The sequence below is a fragment of the Mustela nigripes genome, chromosome X (assembly GCF_022355385.1).
Source record: "Mustela nigripes isolate SB6536 chromosome X, MUSNIG.SB6536, whole genome shotgun sequence".
Taxonomy (NCBI): domain Eukaryota; kingdom Metazoa; phylum Chordata; class Mammalia; order Carnivora; family Mustelidae; genus Mustela; species Mustela nigripes.
Genome location: NC_081575.1, coordinates 63,006,776 through 63,023,532, shown reverse-complemented (window position 1 = coordinate 63,023,532; position 16,757 = coordinate 63,006,776). Strand labels below are relative to the sequence as shown.

The 16,757-nt window shown below is 37.7% G+C and overlaps 1 protein-coding gene across 1 annotated transcript in view; it reads left to right on the top strand.

Annotated features, from left to right (window-relative positions):
• The window catches only part of ATP7A (ATPase copper transporting alpha), a 190,064-nt gene that overhangs the window by 127,967 nt on the left and 45,340 nt on the right, over positions 1-16,757 (top strand). Inside the window, exons 6-8 of the mRNA XM_059385224.1 lie at positions 12,128-12,289; positions 14,755-14,831; positions 15,200-15,425. Coding sequence (XP_059241207.1) covers positions 12,128-12,289; positions 14,755-14,831; positions 15,200-15,425 — 465 coding nt within the window. The remainder of the gene's footprint in view (positions 1-12,127; positions 12,290-14,754; positions 14,832-15,199; positions 15,426-16,757) is intronic.

Here is a 16,757-nt window from a genome sequence, read left to right as displayed (position 1 = left end):
TACATATAACACATAATGATTAATATAATAATTAAAATCTTAATAAAATGATATATTAATATATATAGTTATATATAATATAATATAAAATATAATATAATATTATAATATATTAATATGTACTTGTATATATAAATAATAATAATATACAGGGAATAATCTCAATTTTTTGGTATTGTTTGAGACGTTTTTGTGACCCATTATACAGTCTATTCCATGTGTGCTCAAGAAGAATGAGTCTTCTGTTGTTTTAGGGTGGAGTGTTCTATATATAGCTATGGGGTCCATCTGATCCAGTGTATAATTCAAAACTCTTGTTTCTTTGTTGATTTTTTGCTTAGATGATCTGTCTGTTGCTGAGTTGGAGTGTCGAGGTCTTCTACTATTAATATATTATTATCAATATGTTTTTTTATTTTGGCTAATAGCTGGTTTAGGTAGTTGGCTGCTTCCATTTTGGGGCCGTAGATATTTACAGTTGTTACAGCCTCTTGTTAGATAGACCCTTAAAGAATGATATTGTGTCCTTCTGTATCTCTAACTACAGTCTTTAGCTTAAAATCTAATTTGTTTAATATGAGAATTGCTACCTTAGGTTTTTTTTTAAGTCTGTGAGCATGAAAGATGGTTCTCTATCCCTACACTTCCAGTCTGATTGTATCTTTAGGTTCAAAATCAGTCTCTTGTAGACAGCATATTGATGGGTCCTGTCTTTTTATCCAGTCTGAACCCTCTGCCATTTCATGGGAGCATGTATGCCATTCACATTGAGGGTGATTATTGACAGATAAGATTTTGTTGTCATCATGTTGCCTATGAAGTCCTTGTTTCTATAGATTGTCTCTAAATTTCTGTTCTATATCACTCTTGGGTTCTTTCTCCTTTTATAGACCGCCTCCCTTAATAGCTCTTGCAGGGCTGGCATAGTGGTCACATATTCTTTCATTTTCTGCTGGTCCTGGATGTTATCTCTTCATCCATTCTGAATGACAGTCTTGCTGGATAAAGTATTCTTGGCTGCATGTTCTTCTCCTTTAGTACCCTGAATATGTCTTGCCAGCCCTTTCTATTTTGCCAGGTCTCTGTGGACAGGCCTATCGTTACTCTGATGTTCCTCCCTCTGTAGTTAAGAAATCCCTTCCCCATCAACACTTTCAAGATTGTTTCCTTATAGCTAAGATTTGCAAATTGTACTATTATATGTTGTGGGGTCAGTCTATTCTCATTAATCTTGGGAAGGGTCCTCTCTGCCCCTTGCATAATAATGCTTGTGTCCTTTCCCAGATTAGGGAAGTTCTCAGCTACGATTTGCTCAAATATATCTTCTAGTTTTCTCTCTTTCTCCACCCCCTCAGGGATCCCAATAATTCTGACATTGGAACGTTTCATGGCCTCATTTATTTTCCTAATTCTGTTTTCATGGATTTTAAGGTGTTCCAGGCCTCCTTCTGTTCCTTCCTTTCTAGCAGTTTGTCTTGTAGATCACTAATTTTTCTTCTGCCTCGTTTACCCTAGCCATAGAGTATCTAGCTTAGATTCCATCTCATTCATAGCATTTTTAAGTTCGGCATGATTAGCTCTCATTTCTTCCCTTAGAGAATCTATGTTGCTGTTAATGGTTTTCTGCAGCCTAGCTATTGTCTTCATGACTGTTACCCTGAAGTCTATTTCTGACTTCTTGTTTATATCTATATCCATTAGGTCTAAGGGAGATTGTCTCTGGTTTTCTTTGTTGGGAGTTCTTCCTTCTAGTCATTCTGTTGAGGGATGGTTGAGGGAATGTATAGAGTCAAAAATATCAACCATAATCCAGGCAAGGTGCACCTTGGGAAAGTTCATACCGATTGGAAGCCACCACCAAGAAAACCCAGCCAAAATGAAACCCAAAAATAAGATTTATAATGTTAAGGACAAAACTAAAAAAAAAAGGGGGGGGTGAGGGAATGTGGGGGCTATAATCTCTTAATGTGGGTGAGGTAGGGTGTTTCAGTTCTTCCTGGGTGTATTTTGTTCTCTTTGTTAGAGAGTACTACTTCCCAGTGTTACAGGGAAATTAAAACTGTATGTGTGTATATATATATGTACATATATATATACATATATGCTTATATATATACATATATATATATATAAAGGTAGTATTGAATAAGGAAAAAAGGACTACATTAAAGTATATATATGTGTGTGTGTATGTGTGTGTGTGTATATATATATATGGAAAAGAGAAAAAAGCATATGTGAAACAGAAGTTAGAAAGTTACTATGGAATATGTTGTATTAAGCATCTAGTTGAAATGCTAAGTGGGTAAAAAAAAAAACAGAAGAAACATGAGAAAGAATAAAAAAGTTGTATCTAAGAAATGCACAGGGCCATGAGACAACACCCAAAGTTCAGGATACTATTTCCCCCTGGTGTTGGGGTTTTACAATTTTATGGGGACCCTTGGGTTGTCCTCCTCTTGTTCTTCCAGTTTGTGTTCTGCGGGAGGGCCCTGCTGCATTGCTTTTCAGGTAACCCCGCTTGAGTGGAGTTACTCTGCCCCCTATCAAGGGGCTGGGCTCCATGGAAACTAGTTTTTTGGGCTTTTGTTCTCCAGGGGCTTTTTGTGCCCTTTCCAAGGGTTGGAGCAAAGGAAAATGTCCATTGCTGGACCTCTGCCCGAGAAGAGAAGTCACATTCTGCTCTTCTCTGAACCCTCTAGACCACACAGTCTCCCCCTCTGTAAGCGCCACTGAAAACTGAAGCCTCCCACAGGTGGTGCTCACCCCCAGCAATCCTCTCTGTTTGACCCAGATGCCGGCATGTCTCTGCCCCCTGTCCTTCCAAAATTCTGAGCAATTCTGGTCTGGGTGGGTGTGGCTGGTGGCAGCAGTGATGGTGTCCCCCTCCACAGGCACAGGTCTGAGCAAGCAGCCACTGGTCCTGACATTTTCCCCTTAAGCCCCTGGATTCTCTTTGAGTGCTGGTATCAGGACCCTCCCTTCCTGCAACCACCACTCTGCAAGCTATTGCTCTTCCTCAGGAGCAGAACGCTTTTGCCCTGGGTTATTGTGTTATTTTCCAGTGGTTTGCTTCTCGTGGCTCCCTCCCCATTCTGTTTATCCTCCAATATCTATCTGCACAATACCAACTCTGTCCTTTGTACCTCTTGACTGAAGAACCTCTGCCTCCACAGAGATCTTACATCTCAGGCTGATTTTGTGGGTTTCAGACTGGCTTGTAGATATCCAGCTAAATTCAGAGGACTGGTTGAAACGGGGTTCCCCATGCCTCTGCCATCTTGAGTCGCAACCTAAAACAATTTTTATACCAGGACTCTAGGATCACGACCTGAGCGGAAAGCAGACACTTAATGACTGAGCCACCCAGGTGCCCCAAAACAATTTTATTTTTAATTGATTTCTACACCCAACATGGAGCTCAAACCCACAACCCCAAGATCAAGAGTCATGTGTTCCACCAGCTGATCCAGGTGGGCATCTCCATTGATTTTTATTTTTTAAAGACTTTAAAAAAAAGATTTATTTATTTATTTTAGACAGAGAGATGGGGGGAAGGGCAGAGGGCGAGGGAGAGAGTCTCAAGGAGACCTCATGCTGAATATAGGACCTGACATGGGCCTCGATCTCACTACCTGGAGATCATGGCCTGGAGATCATGACCTGAGCCAAAGCCAAGAGTGGGATGCTCAGTTGACTGCCACAGGTGCCCTTATGTTTTATAGATTTCTGGAACTTAGGGGTAATCTGGGTGGCTCAGTTGGTTAAGCATCTGCCTTTCACTCAGATTATGATTCTAGGGACCTGGGATTGAGCCCCATGTCAGGCTCCCTGCTTAGCATGGAGTCTACTTCTCCCTTTCCCTCTGCTATACCTCTCCTGTACTTGTGCTCTCTCCATCAAATAAATAAAATCTTTATAAAATAAATAAAACTTAATAGCATTATTGAAATATAATTCACATACCATAAAACTTGCCCCTTTAAGGTGTACAATTCAGTGGTTTTTGTATATCCTCAGATTTGTGCAACTATCACCATATCTAATTTTCAGAGATTTTCATTAACCCAAAAAAAGAAATCTTTCCTGTTAGCAGTCACTCCTCATTCTTGATAGTAAGCACTTGAGTCTTCTTTATTCCCTTGGTCAGTCTAGCCCAAAGTTTGTCAATTCTGTCAGTTTTTTCAGAAAAACAGTTTTTGGTTTTGATATTCTCTATTCTTTTGTTAATTTCCACTCTAATCTTCAATTTCTTTCGTTTACCTGCTTTACGTTTAGCTTGCTCTTCTTTTCTAGTATGTTTTTTTTCTTTTCTAGTATCTTACCAGGAAAGTTACATTATTTATTTGAGATCGTTCTTATTTGTTAATATTGAACTTTACAGCTACACATTTCCCTCTAAGTACTGCTTTCATTTCAGTTATTGTACTCTTCAATTCCAGACTGTCCATTGGGCCTTTTTAATAATCTCTCTATTGATATCATTTATTTGGTGAGATAGTGTTCTCATATTTTCCTTTATTTCTTTTTTAAAAATTATTTTATTAACATATAATATATTATTTGCTGTAGGGGTACAGGTCTGTGAATCATCAGTTTACACATTTCACAGCACTCACCATAGCACATACCCTCCCCAATGTCCATAACCCAACCACCCTGCCCCTACTCCCTCCTCCCACAGCAACCCTCAGTTTATTTCCTGAGATTAAGAGTCTTTTATGGTTTGTCTCCCTCCTGATCCCATCTTGTTTATTTTTCCCTTCCCTACCCACCCCCCCACAACCTCCTGCCCTGCCTCTCAAATTCCTCATATCAGAGAGACCATATGATAATTGTCCTCCTCTGATTGAATTATTTCGCTCAGCATAATGCCCTCTAGCTCTATCCATGTCATTGCAGATGGCAAGATTTCATTTCTTTTTTTTCAAGATTTTATTTATTTTTATTTGTCAGAGAGAGAAGAAGCAAGGGTAGCAGCAGGCAGAGAGAGAAGCAAGGGTAGCAGCAGGCAGAGAGAGAAGCAGGCTTCCCACTGAGCAAGGACACTGATGCGGGACTTGATTCTAAGACTCTGGGATCATGACCTGAGCCAAAGGCAGCCGCTGAACTGACTGAGCCATCCAGGTGTCCCAAATTGCATTTTGTTTGATGACTGCATAGTATTCCATTGTGTGTGTGTGTACATATATATATATATATATATATATATATGTATATATATATGTGTGTGTGTGTACACATACACACATACCACATCTTCTTTATCCATTCATCTGTTGATGGACATCTAGGTTCTTTCAATAGTTTGGCTATTGTGGACATTGCTGCTATAAACATTCTGGTGCATGTAGCCCTTTGGATCACTATATTTGTATCTTTAGGGTAAATACCCAGTAGTGCGATTTCTGGATTGTAGGATCACTCTATTTTCAACTTTTTGAGGAACCTCCATGCTGTTTTCCAGAGTGGTCGCACCAGCTTGCATTCCCACCAAAAGTGTAGGAGGGTTTCCCTTTCTCTGCCTCCTCTCCGACATGTTGTTTCCTGATTTGTTAATTTTAGCCATTCTGACTGGTGTGAGGTGGTATCTCATTGTGATTTTGTTTTGTATTTCCGTGATGCCGAGTGATGTGGAGCACTTTTTCATGTGTCTGTTGGCCATCTGGATGTCTTCTTTGCAGAAATGTCTGTTCATGGCTTCTGACCCTTTCTTGATTGGATTATTTGGTTTTTGGGTGTTGAGATTGATAAGTTCTTTATAGATTTTGGATACTAGCCCTTTATCTGATACTTAGTTTGCAAATATCTTCTCCCATTCTGTCAGTTGTCTTTTGGTTTTGTTAACTGTTTCCTTTGCTGTGCAAAAGCTTTTGGGCTTGATGAAGTCCCAATAGTTCATTTTTGCCCTTGCTTCCCTTGCCTTTGGCGATGTTCCTAGGAAGATGTTGCTATGGCTGAGGTCGAAGAGGTTGCTGCCTGTGTTCTCCTCAAGGATTTTGATGGATTCCTGTCTTGCATTGAGGTCTTTCATCCATTTTGAGTCTGTTTTTGTGTGTGGTGTAAGGAAGTGGTCCAGTTTCATTTTTCTGCATGTGGCTGTCCAATTTTCCCAACACCATTTGTTGAGGAGACTGTCTTTTTTCCATTGGACATTCTTTCCTGCTTTTTCGAAGATTAGTTGACCATAGAGTTGAGAGTCTATTCGGGGCTCTCTATTCTGTTCCATTGATCTATATGTCTCTTTTTGTGCCAGTACCATACTGTATGATTACAGCTTTGTAATAGCACTTGAAGTCTGGAACTGTGATGCCACCAACTTTAGCTTTCTTTTTCAACATTCCTCTGCCTATTTGGGGTCTTTTCTGGTTCCATATAAATTTTAGAACTAGTTGTTCCATTTCTTTGAAAAAAAATTGATGGTATTTTAGATAGATATTGCATTAAATTTGTAGATTGCTTTAGGTAGCATAGACATTTTCACAATATTTGTTCTTCCAATTCATGAGAATGGAACATTTTTCCATTTTTTGTGTCTCCCTCAATTTCTTTCATGAGCACTTGATAGTTTTTTTTTTTTTTAAATGCAACATGAAATGACCTAATCAAGTTTTGTGGCTGTGAGCTGGTATGGGACACCTATGATCTCCTTTATTATTCGGACTGACTCACTCGGGCCCCATCTTTTTTTTTTTTTTCTTTTTGAATAGCCATCCTAATTCTTTTTTTTTTTTTAAAGATTTTATTTTATTTATTTGTCATAGAGAGAGAAGCGAGAGCAAGCACAGGCAGACAGAGTGGCAGGAAGAGGCAGAGGGAGAAGCAGGCTCCCTGCCAAGCAAGGAGCCCGATGTGGGACTCGATCCCAGGACGCTGGGATCATGACCTGAGCCGAAGGCAGCCGCTTAACCAACTGAGCCACCCAGGCGTCCCAGTACTTGATAGTTTTATGAATACAGATTCTTTGCCTCTTTGGTTAGGTTTATTCCTAGTACCTTATGGTTTTGGGTGCTATTGTAAATGGGATTGACTCCTTAATTTCTCTTCTTCTGTCTTGTTGTTGGTGTATAGAAATTCAATTGATTTCTATGCCTTGATCTTATATCCTCACACTTTACAGATTTCCTGTATGACTTCTAGCAGTTTTGGAGTGGAGTCGTTTGGGTTTTCCACATAAAGTCTCATATCATCTGCAAAGAGTGAGAATTTGAGTTCTTCTTTGCTGATTCAGATGCCTTATATTTCTTTTTGCTGTCTGATTGCTGAGGCTAGGACTTCTAGTACTATGCTGAATAGTAGTGGTGATCATGGACATTCCTGCTGTGTTCCTGACCTTAGTGGAAAAGCCCTCAGTTTTTCCCCATTGAGGATGATATTCACTGTGGGTTTTTCATAGATGGCTTTGATAATATTGAGGTATGTACCCTCTATCCCTACACTTTGAAGAGTTTTGATCAAGAATCGATGCTGTACTCTGTCAAATGCTTTTTCAGCATCTGTTGCGTGTATCATATAGTTCTTGTTCTTTCTTTCATTAATGTTATATCACATTGATTGATTTGTAGATGTACAACCAACCTTGCAGCCTAGGAATAAATCCCACTTGGTCATGGTGAATAATCCTTTTAATGTACGGTTGGATCCAATTGGCTAGTATTTTGGTGAGAATTTTTGCATCTGTGTTCATGAGGATATTGGTTTGTAATTCTCCTTTTTGATGGGGTCTTTGTCTGGTTTGGGGGTCAAGGTAATGCTGGCCTTATAAAATGAGTTTGGAAGTTTTCCTTCCATTTCTAATTTTTGGAGAAGTTTCAGGAGTATAGGTATTAATTCTTCTTTAAATGTTTGGTAGAGTTCCCTGGGGAAGCTGTCTGGCCCTGGGCTCTCATTTCTTGGGAGATTTTGGATGACTACTTCAATCTCCTTTCTGGTTATGGGTGGTTCATGTGTTCTATTTCTTCCTGATTTAGTTTTGGTAGTTTATATATCTCTAGGAATACATCCATTTCTTCCATATTGTCAAACTTGCTGGCATATAGTTGCTCAAAATATGTTGTTATAATTTGTTTGTATTTCTTTCGTGTTGGTTGTGATCTCTCCTCTTTCATTCATGACTTTAGTAATTTGGGTCCTTTCTTTCTTCTTTTTGATAATTCTGGTCAGGGGTTTATCTATCTTATTAATTCTTTCAAAGAACCAGCTCCTCATTTCTTTGATTTGTTCTACTGTTCTTTTGATTTCTATTTCATTGATTTCTGCTCTGATTTCAGCTTTCTTTTGATGTCTGTTAGCATGGTAGATTTTTTTCCACCCCTTCACTTTAAATCTGGTGGTGCCTTTGGGTCTAAAATGAATTTCTTGTAGACAACATATCAGTGGATCTTGTTTTTTTATCCTTTCTAATATTCTGTGTCTTTTGATTGGGGCATATAGCCCATCTACATTTAGGATAACTATTGAAAGATAGGAATTTAGTGCCATTGTATTGCCTGTAAGGTGACTGTTACTGTATATTGTCTCTGTTCCTTTCTGGTCTGTTACTTTTAGGCTCTCTCTTTGCTTAGAGGATGCCTTTAAATATTTCAATATTTCAATATTTCTCATAGGGCTGGTTTGGTGTTTGCAAATTCTTTTAATTTTTGTTTGTCTTGGAAGCTTTTTATCTCTCCTATTTTCAGTGACAGCCTAGCTGTATATAGTATTCTCGGCTGCATATTTTTCTCATTTAGTGCTCTGTATATATCATGCCATTCCTTTCTGGCCTTCCAGGTCTCTGTGGATAAGTCTGCTGCCAATCTAATATTTTTACCATTGTATGTTAGAGACCTCTTGTCCCAAGCTGCTCTCAGGATTTTCTCTTTGTCTCTGAGACTTGTACATTTTACTATTAGATGATGTGGTGTGGACCTATTTTTATTGATTTTGAGGGGGATTCTCTGTGCCTCCTGGATTTTGATCCTTGTTCCCTTTGCCATATTAGGGACATTCTCTATTATAATTTGCACCAATATACCTTCTGCCCCTCTCTCTCTTTTTCCTCTGGGATCCCAATTATTCTAATATTGTTTCTTCATATGGTATCACTTATTTCTCAAATTTTCCTTTCATTGTTCAGTAGTTGTTTGTCTCTCTTTTGCTTGTCTTCTTTATTCTCCATCATTCAGTCTTCTATATCACTAATTCTCTCTTCTGCCTCATTTATCCTAGCAGTAGGTGCCTCCATTTTTTATTGCACCTCATTAATAGCTTTTTTGATTTCTACTTGGTTAGATTTTAGTTCTTTATTTCTCCAGAAAGGGATTCTCTAATATCTTCCATGGCTCTTTTGAGCTGAGCTAGTACCTTGAGAATCATCATTCTGAACTCTAGTTCTGACATATTACCAATGTCCATGTTAATTAGGTCCCTAGAGTATGGTATTGCCTCTTGTTCTTTTTTCCATGGTGAGTTTTTCCACCTTCTCGTTTTATCCAGATAAAAATATATGAAGGAGAGAGTAAAATACTAAAAGGGTGCCAAAACCCCCAGAAAAATATATGCTACCCAAATCAGAAGAGACCTGAAACTGGGGGGAGAAGAAAGGGGAGAAAAATTTAAAAATAGAAAATAAAAATACATATATGTATTTTTATTTTATGTAAAATATTTTATTTTATGTAAAATATTATTTTTATTTAAAATTTTAATTTTATGTGAAATATTTTATTTTATGTATTTTATTTTATGTAAAATACATATATGTATTTTTATTTTCTTATTTTTTATAAATACATATATATATATTAGACTGTTGAATAGAACAGGGCCACCCACTTGATTTTGGGTGTATTCTGGTCTCTTAATAAAAACTGCCTCCCAAATATTAAGGAAAGAAATACCTATGTATATACAAACATAAGGGTAAACATGATGAAGGGATGGAATATGAATATAAAGATGAAAATTTATAAAGATTCTAAAAAAGGAATTGATAAGAGAAGTTGGTTGGAAATGAAAAAAAGAGGAGAGAATGTGATCAGGCTGGATTCTAGATTTAGGGTATATTTTGATCTATTAGAAGAAATTGTATCCCAAAATTTTAAAGAAAAAAGAGCTATATGTATTCAAAAAATAATTTTAAATACAGCGAAGGGATAAAATAGGAGTATAACTGAAAATTTAAAAAGATTTTTTAAAAAGATATTGATAAGATAAAATAGTTTAAAAATATTAGAAGAGGAAAGAGGAAAAGTTATAAAAAGTAGAATCAGGAAAAATAAAATAAAAGAAATTTAACTTTGCAAGACTAAAAGATCATGGGGGAAAAAGCCATGAATTCTCTGTGTTGCTTTCCCCTAACTCTGTAGTTCCACAGTTCTCATTGAATTCGGTCTTGGCTGGATGTTCTTTTCGATCTTTTTGAGGAGGGGCCTGTTTCAGTTATTCTCAAATGTCTTTGTCTGAAGCGGAATTGCACCACCCTTGGCAGGGGCCAGGCTAAGTAATCTGCTTGGGTTAGCTCTTGGAGCTTTTGTTACCTGATCGCTTTTCATAAAGCTTTGGAGGATGGGAATGATGATGGCAGGCTCCCAATCCCTGGCCCCAGAGGAGCCCAGAGCTCGGGCCCCCACTCTCAATGTGCCTTCCGTGAGACGCAGTCAATCCCTTCAGTCTCCCTGGTCTCCAGCCGATCTGTGCTTACCTGGCCTTTGAGCATTTCTGTCTCCGGTGCATGGCCCCGTTTGGAGTTTCCAAATCCAGCAGATTCCTGTAGCATGCTCTCATGCTGCTCCTCCTGGAGGAGGAAAGAGGGGGTCTCTCTGCATCTGCCATTTGTGGTGTCCCTGCTTGAGGAGCAATGGCCCAACCATGTCTTGGGTCACTGTTTAAGGTAACCCCGAGCTGAGAGCTCACTCCTTGGCTCTGGCTCCATCTCTGCTCTGATACCTGGCAGCCCTGCCACGCTCAGACACCCCCAGTCTTTCTGTGGCCCCGCGGTTCCTGAGACCACACTGCCCCTGCGAGGGCTTCACCCCCACTTAGCCTCCTGGAGCGACATCCCTCAGAGGAGCAGACTTCTAAAAGTTCTGATTTTGTGCTCTGCTGCTCCACCACTTGCAAGGAGCCAGCCCCTCCCCCACAGTCTGAGCCAAAATCGAGTCAGTCACTTAACTGAGCCACCATCTGATTTTCTTGAATACATGCTTCCTGGATTGCCAGAATCTTTTATTTAATTTCCAAATTTCAAATTTCCAAATTTCATAATTTAGTTTTGTCAGTTTTTGCCAGTTTTTTCATTGTTTTTATGGAGGAGATAATTTTCAAAGGCCTTTAGTACACCATTACTTATATTCTTTCAGTAGATATTCTTGAATAAAAAACTGTAATTTGTTATATATCCTTTAATCACTTCCCAGAGTCTTTAAAGGGCTGTTTTTTGAACTTTTGTTCAATTTATCATTGCTTTTGGGGGGAGGGATTTGCTGAGCTGTACACACAGTCATTCCAGAAGTGCTGCTATTCCATTTTAGAATTTTAAAAATATTTTTATTTATTTATTTATTTGAGAGACAGAGATCAGAAGTAGGCAGAGAGGCAGGCAGAGAGAGAGGAAGGGAAGCAGGCTCCCTGCTGAGCAGAAAACCCAAAGCGGGGCTTGATATCAGGACCCTGGGATCACGACATAAGCCAAATGCAGAGGCTTTAACCCACTGAACCACCCAGGCACCCCTCCATTTTAGAGTTTAATACTAAGCTCACCCAAGACATAAGGCAAAATACATTTTAGACAAAGGTATAATACTTTTGTCATCCATTAACCTTTGATAAAAGTAATACTGAAGACTAAGAAATCTAGGGAGAAACAAGACATTGAGTAGAAGAAATGATTGATCCTTTATCACTGAGTAGTGATAGTGTAGTGACAGGAAGAGAGAGACTGACTTAATGAGATCCTCTTCTATTTAACCTGTTGCAGCTGGACCATATCTTTGTTCAATGTAATTTTATACAAAAACAGCATTCTAGTGAACACATCTGAAGGATATTAATAGTGCAAATAAGACCTTTTGTGTTCATCCCATGTTATAATTCATGTTTAATGGAGGAAAAATAGATTTCTGAATAACAAAACCTTTGTCTTTAACAGGTGAGAGGAATGACATGTGCCTCCTGTGTACATAAAATAGAGTCTACCCTCACAAAACACAGAGGGATCTTCTATTGCTCTGTGGCCCTGGCAACCAACAAAGCACATATTAAATATGACCCGGAAATTATTGGTCCCCGGGATATTATCCATAGAGTTGAAGTAAGTGGTAAGATTTTGGATTTCTGTGTTCTTAACCTATTCAGTCAGCACTCTGTTGAATCACTTCTAGTTTGTATCAAAGACAATGAAAAAATATGGTTCCTTTGATTATTTTCAATTAACATGTCCCAAATTTAATATGAATATGTTTACAAACTTTTTTTTTCTTAGTCTTTGTCAGGAAGAGTTAGGCAAAGGCATATTGGCACTATTAATCAGGAGTTGATTGAAGGTAGAATCACAAATCCTTTAAAAATATTTAGAAAATGTCAGTAAAGTACAATTATTAAAAAAGCAAGCATTATGCTAGATGCTTTATTGTACCTAGATCAAAGCAAACTGTAATTTTAAAAAATTTGTGTATGGTTCACACAACGATGTTATATTAGTTTCAGGAATATAACATAGTGATTCAACAACTCAGTAGTTATGCTATGCTCACCATAAGTGTAGCTGCCATCTTTCACCGTACAGTGCTATTACAGTACCATTGTCTATATTTACCATGCTGTACCTTGTTTTCCCATGAATTAGTCATTCCATAACCAGCATCCTGTATTTCCCACTCCCCTTCACCCGTTTTACCCATCTCCCATCTACCTCCCCTCTGGCAATCATCAGATTGTTTTCTGTATTTATAGATCTGATTCTGCTGACAAATGATGTATTTTTAAGTATGAAATTTAAAAGACCAAACCCTTTTATTTGTCACAGACTTATCTCGTGTTCTTCAGTAAATCAAGTGGTAGTACATATGACAATGCTTTACAAGTTTTAATATGGTATACCCTTGGTGTTATAATGCTTGGAGCATATTAATATTCAGATAAGATCCTATTAATACAGATAATAATGCCATTAACATCTTTGTGAAGCTAGCATTACTGAGTATTTAGTATGAGCCAGTTACCAAGATTGCAAAGCTTCAATTCTTAATTTAATCTCACAAGAGTGCTATTATCTTCATTTTAGAGATGACGAAACTCAGGTTCAGAGAAATTAAGGTACTTACCCCAAATCACATAACTAGTAAGTGTCATAGCTGGGATTTGAGCCTATTCTTTCTTTAAAAAAATAAGTTTTATTTATTTGTTTGAGAGAGAGAGAGCAAGCAAGCAGGAGGCAGGAGAGGGAGAAGCAGACTACCTGGCAGTCTGACACAGGGCTCAATCCTGGGATTCTAGGATCATGACCTGACCTGAAGGCAGATGTTTAACTGACTGAGCCACCCAGGCACCCCGAGCTTATTCTTTCTGACTGTAAAATGCATGCTTGCTTTTTTCACTGTGCTGTGCTACACTACCAACAAATAAAAGATGGCAGCATTTTCCCTAGTAGCTGAAAATAGAGAGTATGTTACTGTCTATGTGCATATGAGTCTTATGTATGTGTAGTTTTCTTTAGTACTTTCTTTTATTGGGGAAAATTTGTGTTAATGTTCTTTTTCTGACAGAAGAAGAGTAGAGACTGCATCTGCAAAGACTTCAATAACATATTTAGTATGGTGCTTTTTTGGCCTATTATTCAGTTTTCTAAACTTGTTCAGGGGATAGATAGATAGATGTCAAAGCTAAAATTTAATGTATGTCCATACTAGCGGATGATGCTTGTCTAAATGTAAGATTTATGATTTTATTATTGAATTCTGTCTTCATTAAGTCTTCAACACCATCAGCCTGACCAACCAACAGATTCTGCTTTTTTCTTTTCTTTTTTTTTTTCTAAAATTACTTATTAGATGCTTTAGCTTACCTTTTTTCTATTTTTTTTTTTAAGATTTTGTTTATTTATCAGAGAGTGGGGGGAGAGAGCGAGCACAGGCAGACAGAATGGCAGGCAGAGGCAGAGGGAGAAGCAGGCTCCCTGCTGAGCAAGGAGCCTGATGTGGGACTCAATCCCGGGACGCTGGGATCATGACCTGAGCCGAAGGCAGCTGCTTAACCAACTGAGCCACCCAGGCATCCCTTTAGCTTACTTTTTGATATATTAAGAATCTGGGGTGCCTGGGTGGCTCAGTGGTTTAAGCCTCTGCCTTCAGCTCAGGTCATGATCTCAGGATCCTGGGATTGAGCCCCGCATCGGGCTCTCAGCTCAGCGGGGAGCCTGCTTTCCCCTCTCTCTCTGCCTGCCTCTCTGCCTACTTGTGATCTCTGTCTGTCAAATAAATAAATACAATATTTTAAAAGAATCTTAGTGAGGATAGCTACACTTGAGTTAAATTACTAGTTTGAGAACAGTAGGCTAGACATTAACTAGAGTAAAGGATCTATTCATTTCTTTGTTGAAAGATTATAAACAAAAGTAATTAAGGGAATGGAGTATATCTTTACCTTTGCAATTATCAGAGTGACTTGCTCTCAGTAATTGAGTTGAATTGTTTTTAATGACCATACCATGTCTTAGAATTTCTCTATGTAGTAGTTTTATATTCAGTGAAATAATTGTTTTCTAATGAATTTCCTTAGAGCTTAGGTTTTGAAGCTTCTTTGGTCAAGAAGGATCGATCAGCAAGCCACCTGGACCATAAACGAGAAATAAGACAGTAAGTGCTTTTGGTGTGTCAATGAAAAACAGATTTTGACTCTTTGTTACAAATTTCTTCTAAGAGAGAGAGAGAATGAGGAAGAGGCAGAGGAAGAGGGAGAGAGAATCTTAAGCACAGAGCCTGATGCAGGGCTCGATCTCATGACCCTGAGATCATGACCTGAGCCAAAATCAAGAATTGGGCGTTTAACTGACTGAGCCACCCAGGTGCCCCCTTTATTACAAATTTAACATCCTGTTGACATGTCAGTTTTTATAATATCATCCTTATATTGGGTGGAGTGGTCACAATTTGTATTTCCCTATAGTGCATAGAATCTTTAACCACCAGCTACTTACCAAAATGATGTTTCTTTTTTACGTAAGGTGGAGACGCTCCTTCCTTGTGAGCCTCTTTTTCTGTATTCCTGTAATGGGGCTGATGATATATATGATGGCTATGGATCACCATCTTGCAACTCTTCACCATAATAAGAACATGAGCCAAGAAGAAATGATCAAAATTCATTCTTCTATGTTCCTGGAGCGCCAGATCTTGCCAGGACTGTCCATTATGAATTTGCTATCCTTTCTATTGTGTGTACCTGTACAGGCAAGTGAAATGTCAGCAAGTGTATATGTTAATAATGAAAAATAGCAAAATGTGAAAGGCAAGGCTATTTTCAATTGCAAAACAGATTATTAGCCAGAAGTTTGATCATTTTATGCTAGATGCTTTATAAAAATAATCTTAAACTGAGCGGTTAAAGTAGATAATAAATTCTACTTAACTTCTAAAGATATTGTTTAACAGCAAAGCAGAGAGAAAAAGTTCAATTCATATTTAGATATGAATTTAGCATTCATATCTGCTGCTGTATATAACTTTGTTTAAAGTTATAATTAAAAATATTTATATTTGTATTTATATTCTATATTAAATATATTCAAATCAATTATCCTACTGTTATATTAAGTATATTTATAAATATTTTAATTAATATTTATTATATAAAATAAAATGATAATTATAATATCATAATTATGATTATATATAATATATAAAAATAAATATATATAAATAATATATAAATATACTTAATATAATTATAATATAATTACTATTATAATATATAATATAAAATATATTAATATATAATTAATATTATTATATATAATTATAATTATTATATTATAATTATAAAGGATAATTATAATATTATTATTTTTTTAATTTTAATTTATTTATTTGACAGACTGAAATCACAAGTGGGCAGAGAGGCAGGCAGAGAGAGAGAAGAGAAAGCAGGCTCCCTGCTGAGCAGAAAGACCGATGCGGGGCTTGATCCTAGGACCCTGGGATCATGGCCCGAGCCGAAGGCAGAGGTTTTAACCCACTGAGCCACCCAGGCGCCCCTATAATATTATGTTATTATTCTAATTATTTCTCCTTGGTACTGATGTCCATTAATTTCTGTATGCTTTCAACTCTTTTTCTTTTTTAAAGATTTTATTTATTTATTTGACAGAGAGAGATATCACAAGTAGGCAGAGAGGCAGGCAGAGGGGGAGGGGGAAGCAGGCTCCCTGCTGAGCAGAGAGCCTGATGCAGGGCTCCATTCCAGGACCCTGAGATCATGACCTGAGCTGAAGGCAGAGGCTTAACCCACTTAGCCACCCAGGTGCCCCTCAACTCTTCTTTTCAAATAAACTTTTACTATGGAACAATTCCATCCCATAAATCTATTCCGTTCTCTGATCCTTGTAAAAGGCAATGATGATTTTAAGAACATCTTAGTATGTTTCTTCATACTAATGAGAAATAAGCTTTTCAGTAGTTTACCAATGAAAACAGCCAGTCAGCAGTTCCAGTAGCTTGTAATATTCCCCTTAGGTTGAATTTTAGGGAGGGGAGCTGAGTTTTATGAATATATATAAAAAAGTA